A 15038-nucleotide genomic window follows, 5' to 3' on the forward strand; every position below is an offset into this window, starting at 1 on the left:
GGACATGCTGAAATCCAGCAGATCTTAATAGAAAGAGGACTATGGTAAAAGATGGTCGGTCACATTGCATCCAATTGCTCGCATTCATTTAGTTCAGAGATTCTTATCATGAGGTATAAATTCTTCTAACTCAGAGCGTATCCTCTATACGTTAACACAATAATGGTTAGCAAGAATTGTGGGAGAGACACACTGAGTGGCCGCAGCGTAGTAGGCGTTTGCTAAATCGATGATTGTTACGCCTTCACTGACTGAGTACTCGGTACAGCTGCGGCCAAGTATGATAGAACTGCATTGACATAGGGGTCCGCGAACACCGAGTTGGTAGGCGCGATTGTAATTTTCTAGTCTGTGCATCTCGGATAGCTTTTTATAACACATCCGGCAAACAGAGAAAAGGAGTAGGATATGTTCTTTAATTTTTGGGGACTTTTTTTGGGCCGAAGTGTGTTGGAGACATTCAGGCCGTCTTTGAAACTACAAACTTGATCAGTATTTTTAATAAATTTCTGATAAATATCAAGTAACTGTTCTACTGAGAGAAGCAAAAAATTTCTAGTGAGCCAATGAAATTAAGAAACAGGTTTCAAAATAAAGAAAGGCAATATTACTTTATTCTATAAACAGACTGGAATAGATCAATTTTTTTACATACTTTGCTGAATAAGTCATTATAAAAAGGATTTCATAAGATATGAACGTGTTTCCTTTTAACATATTATTCCCTTATCTTCAAATTGTTCACTTATATTTCTTCATTTATTTATATGAATCATGAAGTTGTCACTTCTTAGTAAGTGGTAGAGACTTTTCGTATTGTTTCAATTTCTCAACATCGTTAGCAGGTAAATATGATGACAATAGTTATCTTACGCAATCTTTTTCTTTTTTTTTTGCGCTTAAAACTTGAGAGCGAAAGCCATAGTTCAATGATTTTTACCTACTTCCTACAGAAACAGCATTTTATGACATGTCTTCCCAAAGGCGTTTGGGAAAACAACAAAGAGCAGAAAGCAATTATACTTTGCTGAAATGTTTACCGGTTTATGTTTTTGTTTTTAAACCTTATTGACGCCAGCGAACTGCATTCATACAACAGGCAACGAAAATTTTGTTTTTCCCAAAAAAAAACAAATATGTGAAAGCTTTGCATATGTTTTAAGATGAATCTTATGAATCCCACGGTATAGAGTGTAATATGTTTGCAATGAATGATGAATGAATTATTTTCTTATTTGATTCATTAGAAAGTTCACATTCATATGCTTATTTAATGAATATCCAATTCTAAACGAACTTGGCATCGGTTCTTGGTGTTCTTGTTCTTATTACTGAAATATTTAGAACGTCAAGAGAAAAAATTGAAGCTTGGCACTCGTGTGCCTTATACAATTTCAAAAGACCCTTTTGAAGACAGTGGGTTCAAATGTGTTTTACAGATTAATTCACGCCAGATTTATTTATTTAAAAAAAAAAGGCTAAAGGTAGACTCGATTAGACTACATCAGTGTTTTCCTTATAATGCGAATCCAGATAATATCGGCTCGTCCATTTTGTGGTTCCGAAAGTAAACGTAAATAAAACACACTTTTGACTAGGATTTGGATCAATTCGGTATATTGCTTGCATCTTGACATTGTTTGTGGAATGTGGTACATACATCGTTATACGGCGTACAGAAATTATTAAAATTTATTAGGAAAACAATGAACGCTAGGCTACGTTTCAAGCATCTGGGATGATTGACCCCGTTTGGTGTAAAGAAAATGCATCTGATGTTCCTGAAAGACTATTACATGAAGAAAAAGGACATTTCCGCGAGTTTTGTGGTCTGAACATATCATTTTAGAACATTCAGTTGCCCTCAATGAAGAACGCTAGAGACATGATTTCCATGATTTCGACTTAGGGACGATAGGTGGTTCAAACAAAATGTTGCAGTTGTTGTACATTTCGTGACCAAATCAATTTATGGAAGGAAAAATTCAGCGGCGCTGTAATCTTCAAAAATGTCTATGTGAGCTCGCTGCAAATATTGCGCGACATAACTCTATTGGACTTTTTTCTTTGGGGTTATGTTGAAGTATTGGGTAACTTCAATATACCACGAACTCTCACTGACGTTGTTCATTAAGGATGTTCACGTTATTTGTTAGATAAGAGCAAATTCATGCGAAAAAGCGGCAAAAATTGATGATCTGAAATTGAATTTTTGCAGAAGCGTGCAAACCGTCATTTTTCAATAAAAATACCATAAATCAATATCTTAAATAAAAGAAAAATTCTGTTGACATCTCTTACCGATCAGTTTTTATTAGAAATAACAAAAAAATTGACCCAATATTTTTACGATAATCCCAACCTACTTACTCGAAAAGAAACTTTGATCAGCGAGAGGAACCTCAGCTATTAAGGAGGCAAGAGGATAATGTAACAGTAAAAACAAAAAACCTTTTTTTTTAAATTTTGGAGTGGAAACAAGGTCAATAGAATAATAAGAGGTGATCCGCCTGAGTGGCCGAAGGCGAGGAATCTCGACTAGCAACTCAATGGTCGTGGGTTCGAATCTCAAGCGCGGTGGAGTTTTTAATAAAAGCCGATAGCCTTAGATGCTAGTACTTTAAGAATTTAGTCTTAGAATTTATTTTTCTGGCGAAATTAATAATAATATAAATAATAACAATAATAATAAGTACACTTGGAAGTTCTAGAAAAAAAAGGTACAATATCGACAAAGTACTGAAAGGTGGCAACTTCGGAATCATTCCCATGAGGCATCCTCAATTAAAGAAGCTCTGTGGTCCACGTCTGTTTTCGTGCACATTTGAATTAAGAATAAAAGAAAGAAGTAAATCAGAGGAATACGTGTGATTTTACTAAGAATAGAAATAAGTTTAGGTCGTTTTCTATCAAACATTAGGAATTTATTGCGAAAGAACGGTATATTGCGTGTTATTCAAAGTAGAGTCCGTCACTAACCATTACTTTTCCCCATCTTTCATCAAGGAAATGAAAATCGTAGAATTGTTTTCGTGGGCCACTATTTTCATTTTCCTTTTTCGCAATAAATGTATTACATTTTTAGTGCTACGTTTTCATTCAGTTCTCCAATATATATCAAATTAAACTGGTCGACAAAGAGGAAGATGTGTGATGATAATTTGGGGCTTCACATAGTTCTCAATTTCTTTACGTAGCCTTCCAAATGTTACGTACAGCTTGGAACTGAAGTAAATTTTCATTATCCATATGGTTAAATGTAAAACATTCGAATGAATATTGCAAGCGCTTTTATATGTTAGAAAAGCAAACTTCAATAAAAAACAACAACAATGCAAAGATATTATTATATATTTGCAATAATGTCTGCATTTTGCCTCTCAATCACGCTACAGATAGAGAACAAAGAGTTGAATTAATATGTTTAGAAAAGTGATTGCCCATCAGGTAGATGTAAGCAGAAATACTGCAGAGTCTAACTATTCTAAATAAAAAAGAACGTTTATAAATAGAAGTTCAGTCATCCGTTTTAATATGCAATTCAGTGGCGTAATTTTCATTGTAATTCATTGAATCGTATCAATTGAAAAAACGCATTGTCTCTTCCCATCAATAAAATGCACAATTACATTTTCGATCTTATTATCTGATTTGTTTGGTTTTCATTCAAAAATTACGTTCTTCATTCAAACACTTGTAATATGTATATATATATATATATATATATATATAAATTTTTTACTCTACGTATCATTAAAGATGTAAAGAACTCGGGTTTGTTGATCTGCTCAATATACGTAATATGAATAAATAAATCACTTACGGCTCGCCCATGTTTTTTTTTTTTCTTGTTTTCTTGTAAATGTAAAACAAAAATGTATCACTCGATTTGATTTTTATAAAATTTTACTAAATATTCGCCCAGTTAAGAAGTACGCTTGTTGCACGCCGCAAGATAACTAAAAAAGTTGATAGAAAAAAAAGCTTGACAGCTTGCATGACTCATTATTACCTCATATTTTATGGTGTAATTGGGAGGAAATTTTACTCAGTTTTTTGTACTTTTCACTATCCGCTCTTGGTCGGACGAAAGCTAAGAGAAAAGTTTATTTTTATAGCGTGGGATTTGGCAAAATGAAAAATTTTATAGAAAGTTTTATTTTTCTATAAAACGCCTCAGTAATAAGGAACTTGAATATCTTTTACGCAGCAGTAGTTCTCAACAGTTTTCAGCACAGTTCCCGTCAAGATTTCACTCGTTTTATAAAAGTTTCGAAAGAAAGTAAAAACTAGCGAAATTAGGACAGTTTTTTACCGTATAATCTTAGAAACCTCCTATTCTTTGCTTGATTGCAATGATTGATGTTTTTATCAACAAATAAAACCGATATCTACTGCGAATACGCTTTGTCACTTCGATTAAAATGAGAAAAGAAAAGCACATAACCTTAAGTTCTACATTGTGATTGTTTTTGATTTGTCAAGTGTGTTGCCGTATATGTATCAAATCAGGGACATATTGAATGATGTGTTGTATTCAATATCCAAGTTTGCTCAAGAAATCATTTTAAGGGTGTTTTTGTTATTCCGGCGCAAGAAGGTTTAACTATATTTCCATGAAAGACGTCATCTCTTTATCTGCTTATCTATTAATGAAGTAAACTAATAATTTTATTACTAATTTTCCTAGTTTCCCCTTTCTTGCGTTTCTCATTTACCAACTGGCAGTTCTCGGCACCGCATCTGTTGTACATTGAATCAAATCAGTGACTTCAATTGAATAGGTTCGGGCGTCAAACGTTTGTGTTCAATGCAAACAGAATAAATTTATTTATCTAAGTAAACTTATGCGTTTTCTAATCTGTTTACATAACTTTTTTACTCTATTTTATATAAATGATATGCACTATAATGGGCAAAACGAAGTTGAATAAGAGCATGGTATCCAATAGGTTCTTATGTTACTCGTCGAATATGGTATTATAATTTTTGCAACGCGAATATTATTTGACCGAATTTCTAACACGTCTTGCCAAAAACCATTCGCACTCCCTTTATGAACAAATAACACGTCCTCCAAAGCACTGTACAATTTACTGTCTTTCTACTGTGAGAATTGTGCAGATTTTGACTTAACTTGGTCCTCAAATTTTTCCTTAGCAAAGTGCCCGCGTCATGTCCCATGCTATAAATTATCCCCTCAAAGCGAACTTAATTAAAACATACCAACCGATTCAATGTAAAAGGCAGAAAAAAAGATGGCGCATCGCTGTAGTCTTGCAATTTTTTTCAAATTCTTTGTCCACGTATCTGTTAATAGTTGTTATCAACAGTTCTCTAAGCCCAAATCAACAGCTCTGGAAGACTCCGCCATCTGCTATCATATATTTTTTATCCTTTGAATTACTACACCATGACAACGCCATCTTTCCACTAGACAATGTGCGAATACAAAGCCAAGTGATTTCTTGCCTTCGTTTTTAAAGTACAATTCGCATTCTAGAATCATCAGTTCAAACCTTATTTAGGGAAAGCTATCAAGCAATAACACCTGCTGCAATTGAGCCAATACTTAGGGAAGCAGTGAGAACAATAAGCTATCACACGCTCAGACATTGACTGATTGTCTGAACAGCGCTTAGGAGCAACCAAAAATGTGACAATCGACAGGTATTAAGCTCTTGCGACATCACATTCTCTCGATTATTTTAATAAATTTTCACCTTCCTCAACCCGCCATCGAGACAACATCAATATGAAAATATATTTCAAGTATTTGTATATGGATTGTACTAGACTTTTAATACTATATATTTTCTTTGTAGATTGTATTCCATAATAGCACCGAATACTTTAAGGCCCAATTCACAGTATCACGTGGCAGTTAGTATACACAAAGCTACAGAGCCGGTAAAAGTCAAAGTGGGTATTTTAGGCAGCACTTACAGTGAATCGAAAACAATCGAAGTGCGGCCCCTTTCAACAGAATTAATAGAATTCGAGGTAAGCTGCAATATAAGTCAATTTTAGCCAAAGATAATCATACGATTTTTAAAAATATAAAATTTTAGATACCTGCCCTTAAAAATGATCGTTATAAACTTGTAGCCGAAGGTCTAACGGGTATAAATTTCGCAAATGAAACCGAATTGAATTTTGATCATAAGCAGCATACAGTTTTGGTGCAAACGGATAAAGCCATATATAAACCGACTGATTTGGTGCAGTTTCGAATCTTAATAATGGATGCAAATCTTAAGCCAGCACGCAATTATCCTAGTACTCATATAACCATAAGAGATGGTGGCGATAATATCATACGCTCTGATAGAGATGTACACATAATAAGCGGTGTTTATGCGAACGATTTGTTGCTAGCAGATTATCCGAAATTTGGTGAATGGTCCATAGAGGTGCAAGTAGGCGATGAGATCTATAAAAGATCATTCGAAGTAGTCGAATATATTTTGCCAAAATTTGTAGTCGATATCACTACCGAGAAGCATGTTATCTATAAAGATAATAAAATCAGTGCCAGCATAAAAGCTTAGTAAGTAAAGCAATTAATTGAAACGCGGCTATTAAACGCGATTAAATCTTAAAACTTCTTCTAGCTATATGTTCGGTAAACCTATTGTGGGCGAGGCTACGCTTTCTATATATCCCACTTTCTTTGGATCTTTACAACCATTCGTGAACGATTTAATAACACGTAAAGTGATGCCTATCGATGGAAGCGCTTATTTCGAATTCGATATCAGAAACGAATTAAAACTTAAAGAAGACTACGAACGTGAATACTTATTAGATGCTTTAGTTGAGGAAACATCCACAGGATCCGTGCAAAACTTTTCCACTGTAATAACAGTGCATTTAGATGCTTACAAAGTCGAAGCCGTAAAAATGCCTCGTTACTATATACCGGGAATTCCATTTGATGTGACGGTAAAACAATGTATAGGATAATTGAATTAATTTCCATCGTTTTTGTTTTTTCCTTTTCGCTTGAAAAATGTTTACGTATAAAGTACTTTTGTACTTTTTGTATACTTTTGGGCAATGATTGTATTTGTCTAACCCTTGGAGCGACTGCACTGATGGCTGGAGTGGGTAGAAGTCGAGTACTAAGTCGATATTCGCGGTTTCAAATCGTAGTACGGTTTGCCGTACTGGCAGCTACAGTCAATGACCAGTCAATAAAGGCTTAACACTTACGGATTTGGGCACATACCCACTAGCTTACGGACACTCAATACATCTTTTTTTTTCACCAATTGTTTCCGATTATCGCCATTATAGTTATGTAAAGGGGACGTCATCTAATACTAAAAACTGATACCTGAACGAAAAAAGGCAAATATATAGGCGCTTGTCTTCCTAACTATTTAAGCGTTTACTTGACTTCTTTTTCATCTTCGGAACGACTTTTTCTTCCCAAAAAACCAAAACAATGCGAAAATGTCTTTCAGTACATGTCTACTCTATGTACCGTGGGCTTTCAGTAATCGCGAAAGATACCAGAATGGAATATAAAATTAAATAAACTGTAAATGGATGGAAATAATTCTCTGGAATTTCTTTTTCTTTGAAATGAGTGTCGAATGATTTGGTTCTTATTTCTATTAAAGGTGCGAGTTACGTCTAACGTTGGTGGTGGAACAAAAGATTTAAAATCTGAACTTACGGCATACTTGACTAACGTTTATGGTAGCAGCGAGATATATAATAAAACTGTCTACAATTTAGACGAACAGTCGCAGGTTAAAATGAAATTCACCGTACCAGCGGGTAATCGAGATGAATATCATTCAGTTATTGTAAGATTTTTGAAATTTTTTTTAATGTATACTTTCAAAAAAAAATGTCTTCGTTCAATTAACCATACAGGTCGACTATATGGGTATTATTACGGATATCGGCAAAGTGCCAAGTAAATACATTGGAGGAAAAAATTTCATCATTTCAAAAATTATAACAGAGAGGTAAGAAACTTTTTAAAATTTTTTTTAAATATTCAATGCTCTCTTTAAACTCATTTTTAGACCCGTAATAAATCAAGAGATCGCGGTTATGGTCCGTTGTAATGAACCTATAAAATATTTTATATATCAACTGGTTGGTCGGGGCGATATTTTATTATCACGTTCCGTAGAGGTAAACGAAAAGACAAATATAACCCTTTAACATAATTTATTGAATTTGCTATTTTAGGTTTCCGATAGTACACAGTACACTTTCAAATTCTTAGCTACTTTTGCTATGATGCCGCGAGCCAAGCTATTAATCTATACAGTGATCAATGGTGAATTGGTTTATGATGAACTGGATGTAGAGCTTGAAGAGAGTCTTTTAAATAATGTAAGCTATTTCTTTGATCGCAGAGCCTCTTAACACTGAAAACCTATCACTAGCTTAAGCCAGCGATTAAAGTGTAAGTTCCTCAAGGAACATAAGTATGTCTGGTTCTTCTTTCAGTTTTCAATTGAGTGCAAAACGATTTCTTATCATTAAAAGATAATTTAGCATCGAAATCGCTAATGCGATGCTCTATGGTATTATTACTCCAAACCTTGTCAAGGTCTTGCGTTTTGATCACTATCGAATACATAAAATACAGAAAGGCACACAAAGGTTGCATTAGGTACGAATATGCTTGATTAATAAGATTCCCATTTGATCCGAACGCCAGTTTGCCTTTCTATCCATCTACGTGTCCGTTTCCTCACTATTCTTAGAATTTCAAGGTGTAGCGCACAATTGTGCCCGATCGGCCTAATTAAGTTTTCCAATTTTTTTTTTTATTTATTAACTTTCGTACCATTAAGTTTAAGCCAGAGATTGCCTGCTACTGCATTTATCTTAACGCCTGCACAATTTTCTCATTGATTTACGCCCAATTTTCATAGGTACGAATTGAGGTTCCTTCAACAGCTTCGCCTGGTCAGGATATTGATATTTCTATCGCAGCGAAACCTTATAATTATATAGGGTTAATGATCGTGGATCAAAATGCTATCAACTTGAGAGAAGGTAAATATGCCCGGATATAACTTAGCCTTACCTACTACAATATTTGCCGACAAGAAAGGATGAAACATGTGGATGGAATGGGACCCTTTAAGCACTCTCACAAAAATGGCAACCATTTCTAATTTTTGGTATTTTATGATAAACCTGATCTCGTATAGTTATTTAGATCAAAAATTGACCACGTCAACTTTCAACCACGTTGATCTGTTTCTGGGATATCCTCTCACAAAAGTGAGAGAATATATTTTCACGAATTTAATTTATTTGCTTCAAAATAACGTTCAATCATGTGTTCACATGAAAAATAGATCGTCCTTCCGTGAAAAAATTAACTCACTCACTTCCTCCGAACATCTCTTATATAAAGGCCCTCAGGAGAAATAGTACTTTATATAACAAACATTTATAACTTTCGAGAATTGTTGACGAAAATTGTTGTCGAAAGAGGGATATTTTCCGGGTTCGTTCGCATGTAATGTTCGAGAAATGACAACCATGTTCAATTTTCAATTGAGGCAATGTAGTGTACGGTATTCTATGACCGATCTTACCCGATTATGATGTTTTAATATGTTAACCTTGCGTTTGTATTTGTTTTAAAGGTAGTGATCTCTCCGTAAAGAGTTTAATGAGAGCTTTAAATGATTACGAGCTTAGCGATATAAATACACCGATTAGTACACCGGGTAAATTGTCGGGTGTAATTACTCTGACCAATGCGGATTTCTGGCCAGTACGAGGTATGCATTTTTTATTACAAAAAAGAAAATATTGTTTTCTAAAACTTAGAAACAAAAAAAATTTTAGAAAGTTTTACAACTATGGAAAATCCTATATACCATGAGGATCATAAGCTAACGACTATAAGAAAGACTGATATTGGGCCCGCTCACACCATAGAAATTAATACTTTAGCTCCCGGAAAAGGAAGATTTGCTTTTTCATATACACCCAAACCTTTCTGGCATAATCCGCGTGTGCATGTTATGCACCCACCACAAAATACTTGGCTATTTTTAAATGTAACGGCGGGCAACGAGGAACGCACTATTATACGTGATCGTTTACCGAACGGTATGACCAATTGGATTTTAACAGCTTTTGCCATAGATCCAGTGCAGGGCATAGGTCTTGTGCAACCATCAAAAGTATTAGCGGCTTCCAAGGAATTTTACATAACGAACGAATTCCCTTACTCTGTTAAACTAGGTAATGTTAGAAAAAGAAACAAAAGATTACGAAACGCTTCTGTCTAACGGCTTGAATCCTTTTTTATAGGAGAAACGGTAGCTTTGCCATTTGTGGTAATTAATAACAGGGACGATGACTTGGAAGCAGAGATTACTTTTTACAATACAGCTCAGGAATTTGAGTTTCCTCAAATTACTGAAAAGCCGACACCAAAATCAAGTAAGTTCAGAAGTTTTTCGAAACTTATGCGTGCATTTTTTCATATCTATTCGCACATTTCGCAGAAGTAGAGCTTTACAGTCGCCGTACTTTAATGGTAGGAGCTAAGTCATCAAAATCTGTAGCGTTTATTGTTACACCGAAGCGGGTTGGCTCTCTTACAGTGAAAGCGGTGGTTGCCAGTAAACTGCTCACTGATAGCGTAGAGGGTAATCTCTTAGTGGAATACCCAGGATCGACAGAAATAGTTAATCGTGATATTCTTTTCGGGCTGGAATCTAGCGATAAACGTAATATTAGTGTCTCCGTTCGCATACCACGTAACTCAATAAAGGAATCAGCTAAGATTGAAATATCTCTCTATATGGATTTAATGGGCGGTATACTGGATAATATGGAGAACCTAATATATCAACCTGTTGGTAATGGTGAACAAGCTATGATCAAATTCATGCCACATCTTATGGTGCTAAAATACTTACAGGTAACACATACGAAAAGCATATGCCAAGCGTACGAATTCATTTATGTTTCTATTGATTATAATATCTCGCTTAGCGTTCCAGAAAACTTACCCCATCATTGGAAATGAGAGCTAAAAATAATCTAAAATTAGGTTATCAACGTTTACTTTATTATCGTCATAAAAATGGTGCCTTTAGTGCATTTGGGCTAACGGAAGAAAAAAGCTCAACTTGGCTAACAGCTTATGCAGCGAAAGCCTTTAGCATGGCTTCGGAATTTATTCAAATTGATGAAAGAATTTTACAAACAGCCTTAAATTATCTTGCCAGCGTACAAAATTCGAATGGCGGCTTCGACGAACGAGGCGACGAATTCGAACAATTCAGAGATAATGGCATAAGCTTAAGTGCTTTTGTCACTTTAGCCTTTATGGAAAACTTGGTATGGTTCTTAGTGGCTCAAAAATTTGACTCTGAGCACATATTATATTTCGAATTATCGTTTCAGGGTCGCTACTCCTCTTACAAAAATCATATCAACAAAGCTCTCGATTTTGTAACACGTAGTTTAGATGCAACGGATAATTTACATTCGTTGGCAATAGGTACCTACGTTCTAACAAAGGCAGATCACAATGCTAGAGCAGCCTTCTTGCAGCGTCTAGATGCAATGGCGGTAAATGAAGGTAAGAATAAAATTTTATCTCTTCACTAATACAATATTAAAATTTTATTTCTTTTAGATGGCAAAAAATGGTGGAATAAAACTGCTCCGACTTCTGACGCGAATTCGCCCTGGTACAATCGGACACGCAACGTTAACGTTGAAATTTCGTCGTATGCCATTCTGGCATTGCTAGAAAACAATCTACTTGACGAAACATTGCCTGCCATAAAGTGGCTAGTGTCTCAACGTAACGATTTAGGTGGCTTTATAGGATCTCAAGACACCGTTGTGGCCTTACAAGCCTTAATTAATTTTGCCGAAAGATTTTCTAGGCAACCCGCTTATTTACAATTATTCTTCGACTATGGAGAAAAACTTTCGGAAAAAACAGTTATCGCTGATACTGACAGTGCGCTACAAAATCATGAAGTAAATTTAAAGAAATTATTTACTTAATCACAAAACAAAAAAAAGAAAAATTAATTATATCTCTTTCTAGATTCCCAATAACATAAAGAATATAACAATATCTACAGCCGGTACGGGCACGGCCTTGGCTCAGGTAACCTATAGATATAATACGTATGTAACCAGGGCTTGGCCACGTTTTGTTTTGGATCCCACCGTCAATAGAAATTCTCATTCCGATTATCTACATTTGTCAGCGTGTACTAGGTATGACAATTTCAAAAGCATAACTCTTCTAAATAATAAAACTGCAATCCTTATCGCAGTTTTATACCGGCAGAAGGAGGTGCTAATCGTTCGAATATGGCCATTATGGAAATCAGTTTGCCGAGTGGTTTTGTAGTAGACACTGACACCTTACCCACCCTAGAATCAAGTGATAGAATAAAGGTAATTAACAAAAAAAGTGACAACGCAAATGGGAAATAGATAAAGAGAAAGGTAAGCCGAGAGAAAAAGAGAAAAAGATGGAGAGGAAGAGAGAGATAGAAGAGATTTAGGGATAGGGATAGGAAAGAAATGCAATCAAAGACAGAGAGCAAACGCTTTGGGAGGTAAAGGAATAGAGAGAACAAGTTATGAGAAATTAATGTTTTGAGTGAATAGTAGAATTGGAGCATCGAGAAAACCAAAATGAGAAAATGAAAGAAAGGAGAACTATTTGCTTTGCACTTTTGAACTACGGTTGGTGAACTCTTCAATTCATATTACTTGAAAATTCATTCGTCATTGGGCGGTTCACGGAGATCTCTTAACTTCCCAGTGAAATCGATAATTCGCAATACTTTTATCTGAAATCAAAAAAGGAAATATTTTCAGTTAGTAATACACCGGGCAGGTAAGTAAGTAAATTTCACTAAAATTCAAAAGTCAGCTTGCACTGTCTTCCAAAGTAACGCTAACGATCAAAGCAAAAAAAAAGCCTTCCTTTCAAACACTAACCAATCCTACCTATAACAAATGCTCAATTGGATTGTAAAAATCATATTCAAAAATTAAAAAAAAGACTCATATAACTCTTTTGCGAAGGGTAGTAGCAGTCACTTGGTGCATAACAGCTGTCTGTTTCCTCAACATATAACAGTCATTTATTGGTTTACAGTGGGTCGGTACGGTAAAGTGTGATAAAGTAAGGTGCCAGCGCTACGATGGAGAGTTAAAGTTTCAAGCGATAGTAGTAAATAGACGAATAGTACGACTTTCGAAAGCTCTATCTCCTACAGTTTTCCTCCGATTAACTTGAAACTTTGTGAAAATGCCACCAACATGTTACCCTGTTATGTAAAAACATTTAAAAAATAGATTCTTTGAAATGTTAAAATCCCCATACGACTTCTTAATTCCTCGCACTCCCGCTTTTTTTATATGCAACTAAGTTCTTAGTGGAAAATTGCAAACGATATAATTTCGCGTGAGTAGCCAAGTAGACAAAGGACCGCGACTGACATCTCAATCGTTGCGGATTCAAATCTCAAGTGCAGAAGGGTTTTCAATACAGTAAATTTATTTACAAAATATATAGAGACAAACAGTAAATACATTGTCGGCTCTGTGTCCACATAGATGTTGGTTTGAGAAATACAATGTCGACACGTAGCCGACATAAACACTACAAAAGGTGGAGAGTAAGATTAAAGATAGACCTTTTCGAGGTGCAAGTAGTTGACTATTTTTCTCTCCACACTCAATAGGCAGACTCAAGGGCACCGATACCTTGCCGCCTTGAATAGGACTGTTCAAATTCATTTTTATGACAACGCTGCTTAAAAGCAAGCAACAACACTATAGTGCGTCCCATACGGTTAATGGTAATAAATTTCACCAAAATATGGCAAAAATTGTGGGATGTAAGTTGAACACAAGAATGCAAGATGGACGGACCAGCACCAAAGCGATTCTGGATCGATCTATCGGTATAATAAAAGATAAGTCTGCCTCAATTTCTTCTGGGCGTTGCATACATTCATCCAAACTTAATTTGCGCTTATAGCGCAGGCAGTGTAGGATACAAAAAAAATAAGAAACAACTGTCCACAATCGTCAGATAGATTCTGTGGTTGTGACTTTATAATGCTAGTTTGAAAGGACAATAAAATTGACAGCATTTAGTTGTATAAAATAAAAATTACATAGTATGTGCGCAGTCACATACGAACATCAGCGCTGAAAGCCTTTCGAAATCAACAAAAGATGCTTAACAAATATGTGCGCCTTGAAAGGGCCTTAAAAAAAGAGGCAAAAACAGAAAACTAGAAAGAACTTATCGTCTTTTTTTCCTTTTGTTAATGTAATTTCATTACCTATTAATTCTTCAGAAAGTTGAAACTCAAAAACGCAACACCGTAGTGATTATACACTTTGATTTTTTGGATCGTAAGGAAGTTTGCCCTACGCTTCACGCCTATAAAACGATAAAGGTAACGAATCATAAACCGGTAGCAGTTATAATGTACGATTACTACGACAATGGTAAGAATCGTTGTGTTATAGTATTAGTAAAAAATAATTAACTTATATATGTATTTATATATATTCCGCAGTAAGGCGAGCTCGCCAATTTTACCGAGCGCCAAAATCACAAATCTGCGATATCTGCGAGTACGCCAACTGTGGAACAATGTGTCAAAAGGCTGAAAAACGTGAATCCAATGGAATAGATGGTGATATTAATGATCTCTTAAATGAAACTAGTAACGCTTTAGGTTTTATAAAAATTCGAAATTCATATTTAACAGCAATTAATGTGTTGTTAACGTTACTAATAATTAAAGTTTACACTTAATTAAAAAACAAAGCCTTAAACAAAATATATATTTTAAAGGAAAAGAGATGAAAGAGTGTATAGTATTAATGTAAATGTAAAAAAAAAAAAAAAAAAAAATTACGTATAAAATACTAAACTATAATAAAAAACTTTAAAAATAGTAAAACCCTAAAAAGATAATGTTATTGAAGAATTCTCAAAATATGAAATATTAATTTATATATAAAATTTTAAA

At 34.8% G+C, this 15038-nt stretch overlaps 2 protein-coding genes across 3 annotated transcripts in view; one reads left to right on the top strand and one right to left on the bottom strand.

The window, feature by feature from the left end:
• Positions 1-3850, bottom strand: part of LOC119634137 (CD109 antigen-like) — a 12580-nt gene extending 8730 nt beyond the window's left edge. For both annotated transcript variants that reach the window (XM_038028094.1, XM_038028093.1), the window contains exon 1: positions 3824-3850. In XM_038028094.1, coding sequence (XP_037884022.1) covers positions 3824-3834 — 11 coding nt within the window. In that variant the 5' untranslated portion in view covers positions 3835-3850. The remainder of the gene's footprint in view (positions 1-3823) is intronic.
• LOC119634133 (CD109 antigen) overlaps positions 1-14917 on the top strand; it is a 16169-nt gene extending 1252 nt beyond the window's left edge. The window contains exons 2-20 of the mRNA XM_038028088.1: positions 5826-6003; positions 6072-6550; positions 6615-6945; positions 7629-7817; positions 7888-7982; positions 8043-8154; positions 8212-8358; positions 8907-9030; positions 9633-9770; positions 9838-10239; positions 10309-10440; positions 10506-10924; positions 10999-11346; positions 11413-11590; positions 11648-12000; positions 12071-12246; positions 12306-12429; positions 14355-14508; positions 14580-14917. Of these exons, the coding sequence (XP_037884016.1) occupies positions 5826-6003; positions 6072-6550; positions 6615-6945; positions 7629-7817; positions 7888-7982; positions 8043-8154; positions 8212-8358; positions 8907-9030; positions 9633-9770; positions 9838-10239; positions 10309-10440; positions 10506-10924; positions 10999-11346; positions 11413-11590; positions 11648-12000; positions 12071-12246; positions 12306-12429; positions 14355-14508; positions 14580-14821 (4321 nt within the window). The 3' untranslated portion in view covers positions 14822-14917. The remainder of the gene's footprint in view (positions 1-5825; positions 6004-6071; positions 6551-6614; positions 6946-7628; positions 7818-7887; positions 7983-8042; positions 8155-8211; positions 8359-8906; positions 9031-9632; positions 9771-9837; positions 10240-10308; positions 10441-10505; positions 10925-10998; positions 11347-11412; positions 11591-11647; positions 12001-12070; positions 12247-12305; positions 12430-14354; positions 14509-14579) is intronic.
• The last annotated feature ends 121 nt before the right edge of the window (positions 14918-15038 follow it).

This window comes from Glossina fuscipes, unplaced genomic scaffold (genome assembly GCF_014805625.2).
Source record: "Glossina fuscipes isolate IAEA_lab_2018 unplaced genomic scaffold, Yale_Gfus_2 2, whole genome shotgun sequence".
NCBI lineage: Eukaryota > Metazoa > Arthropoda > Insecta > Diptera > Glossinidae > Glossina > Glossina fuscipes.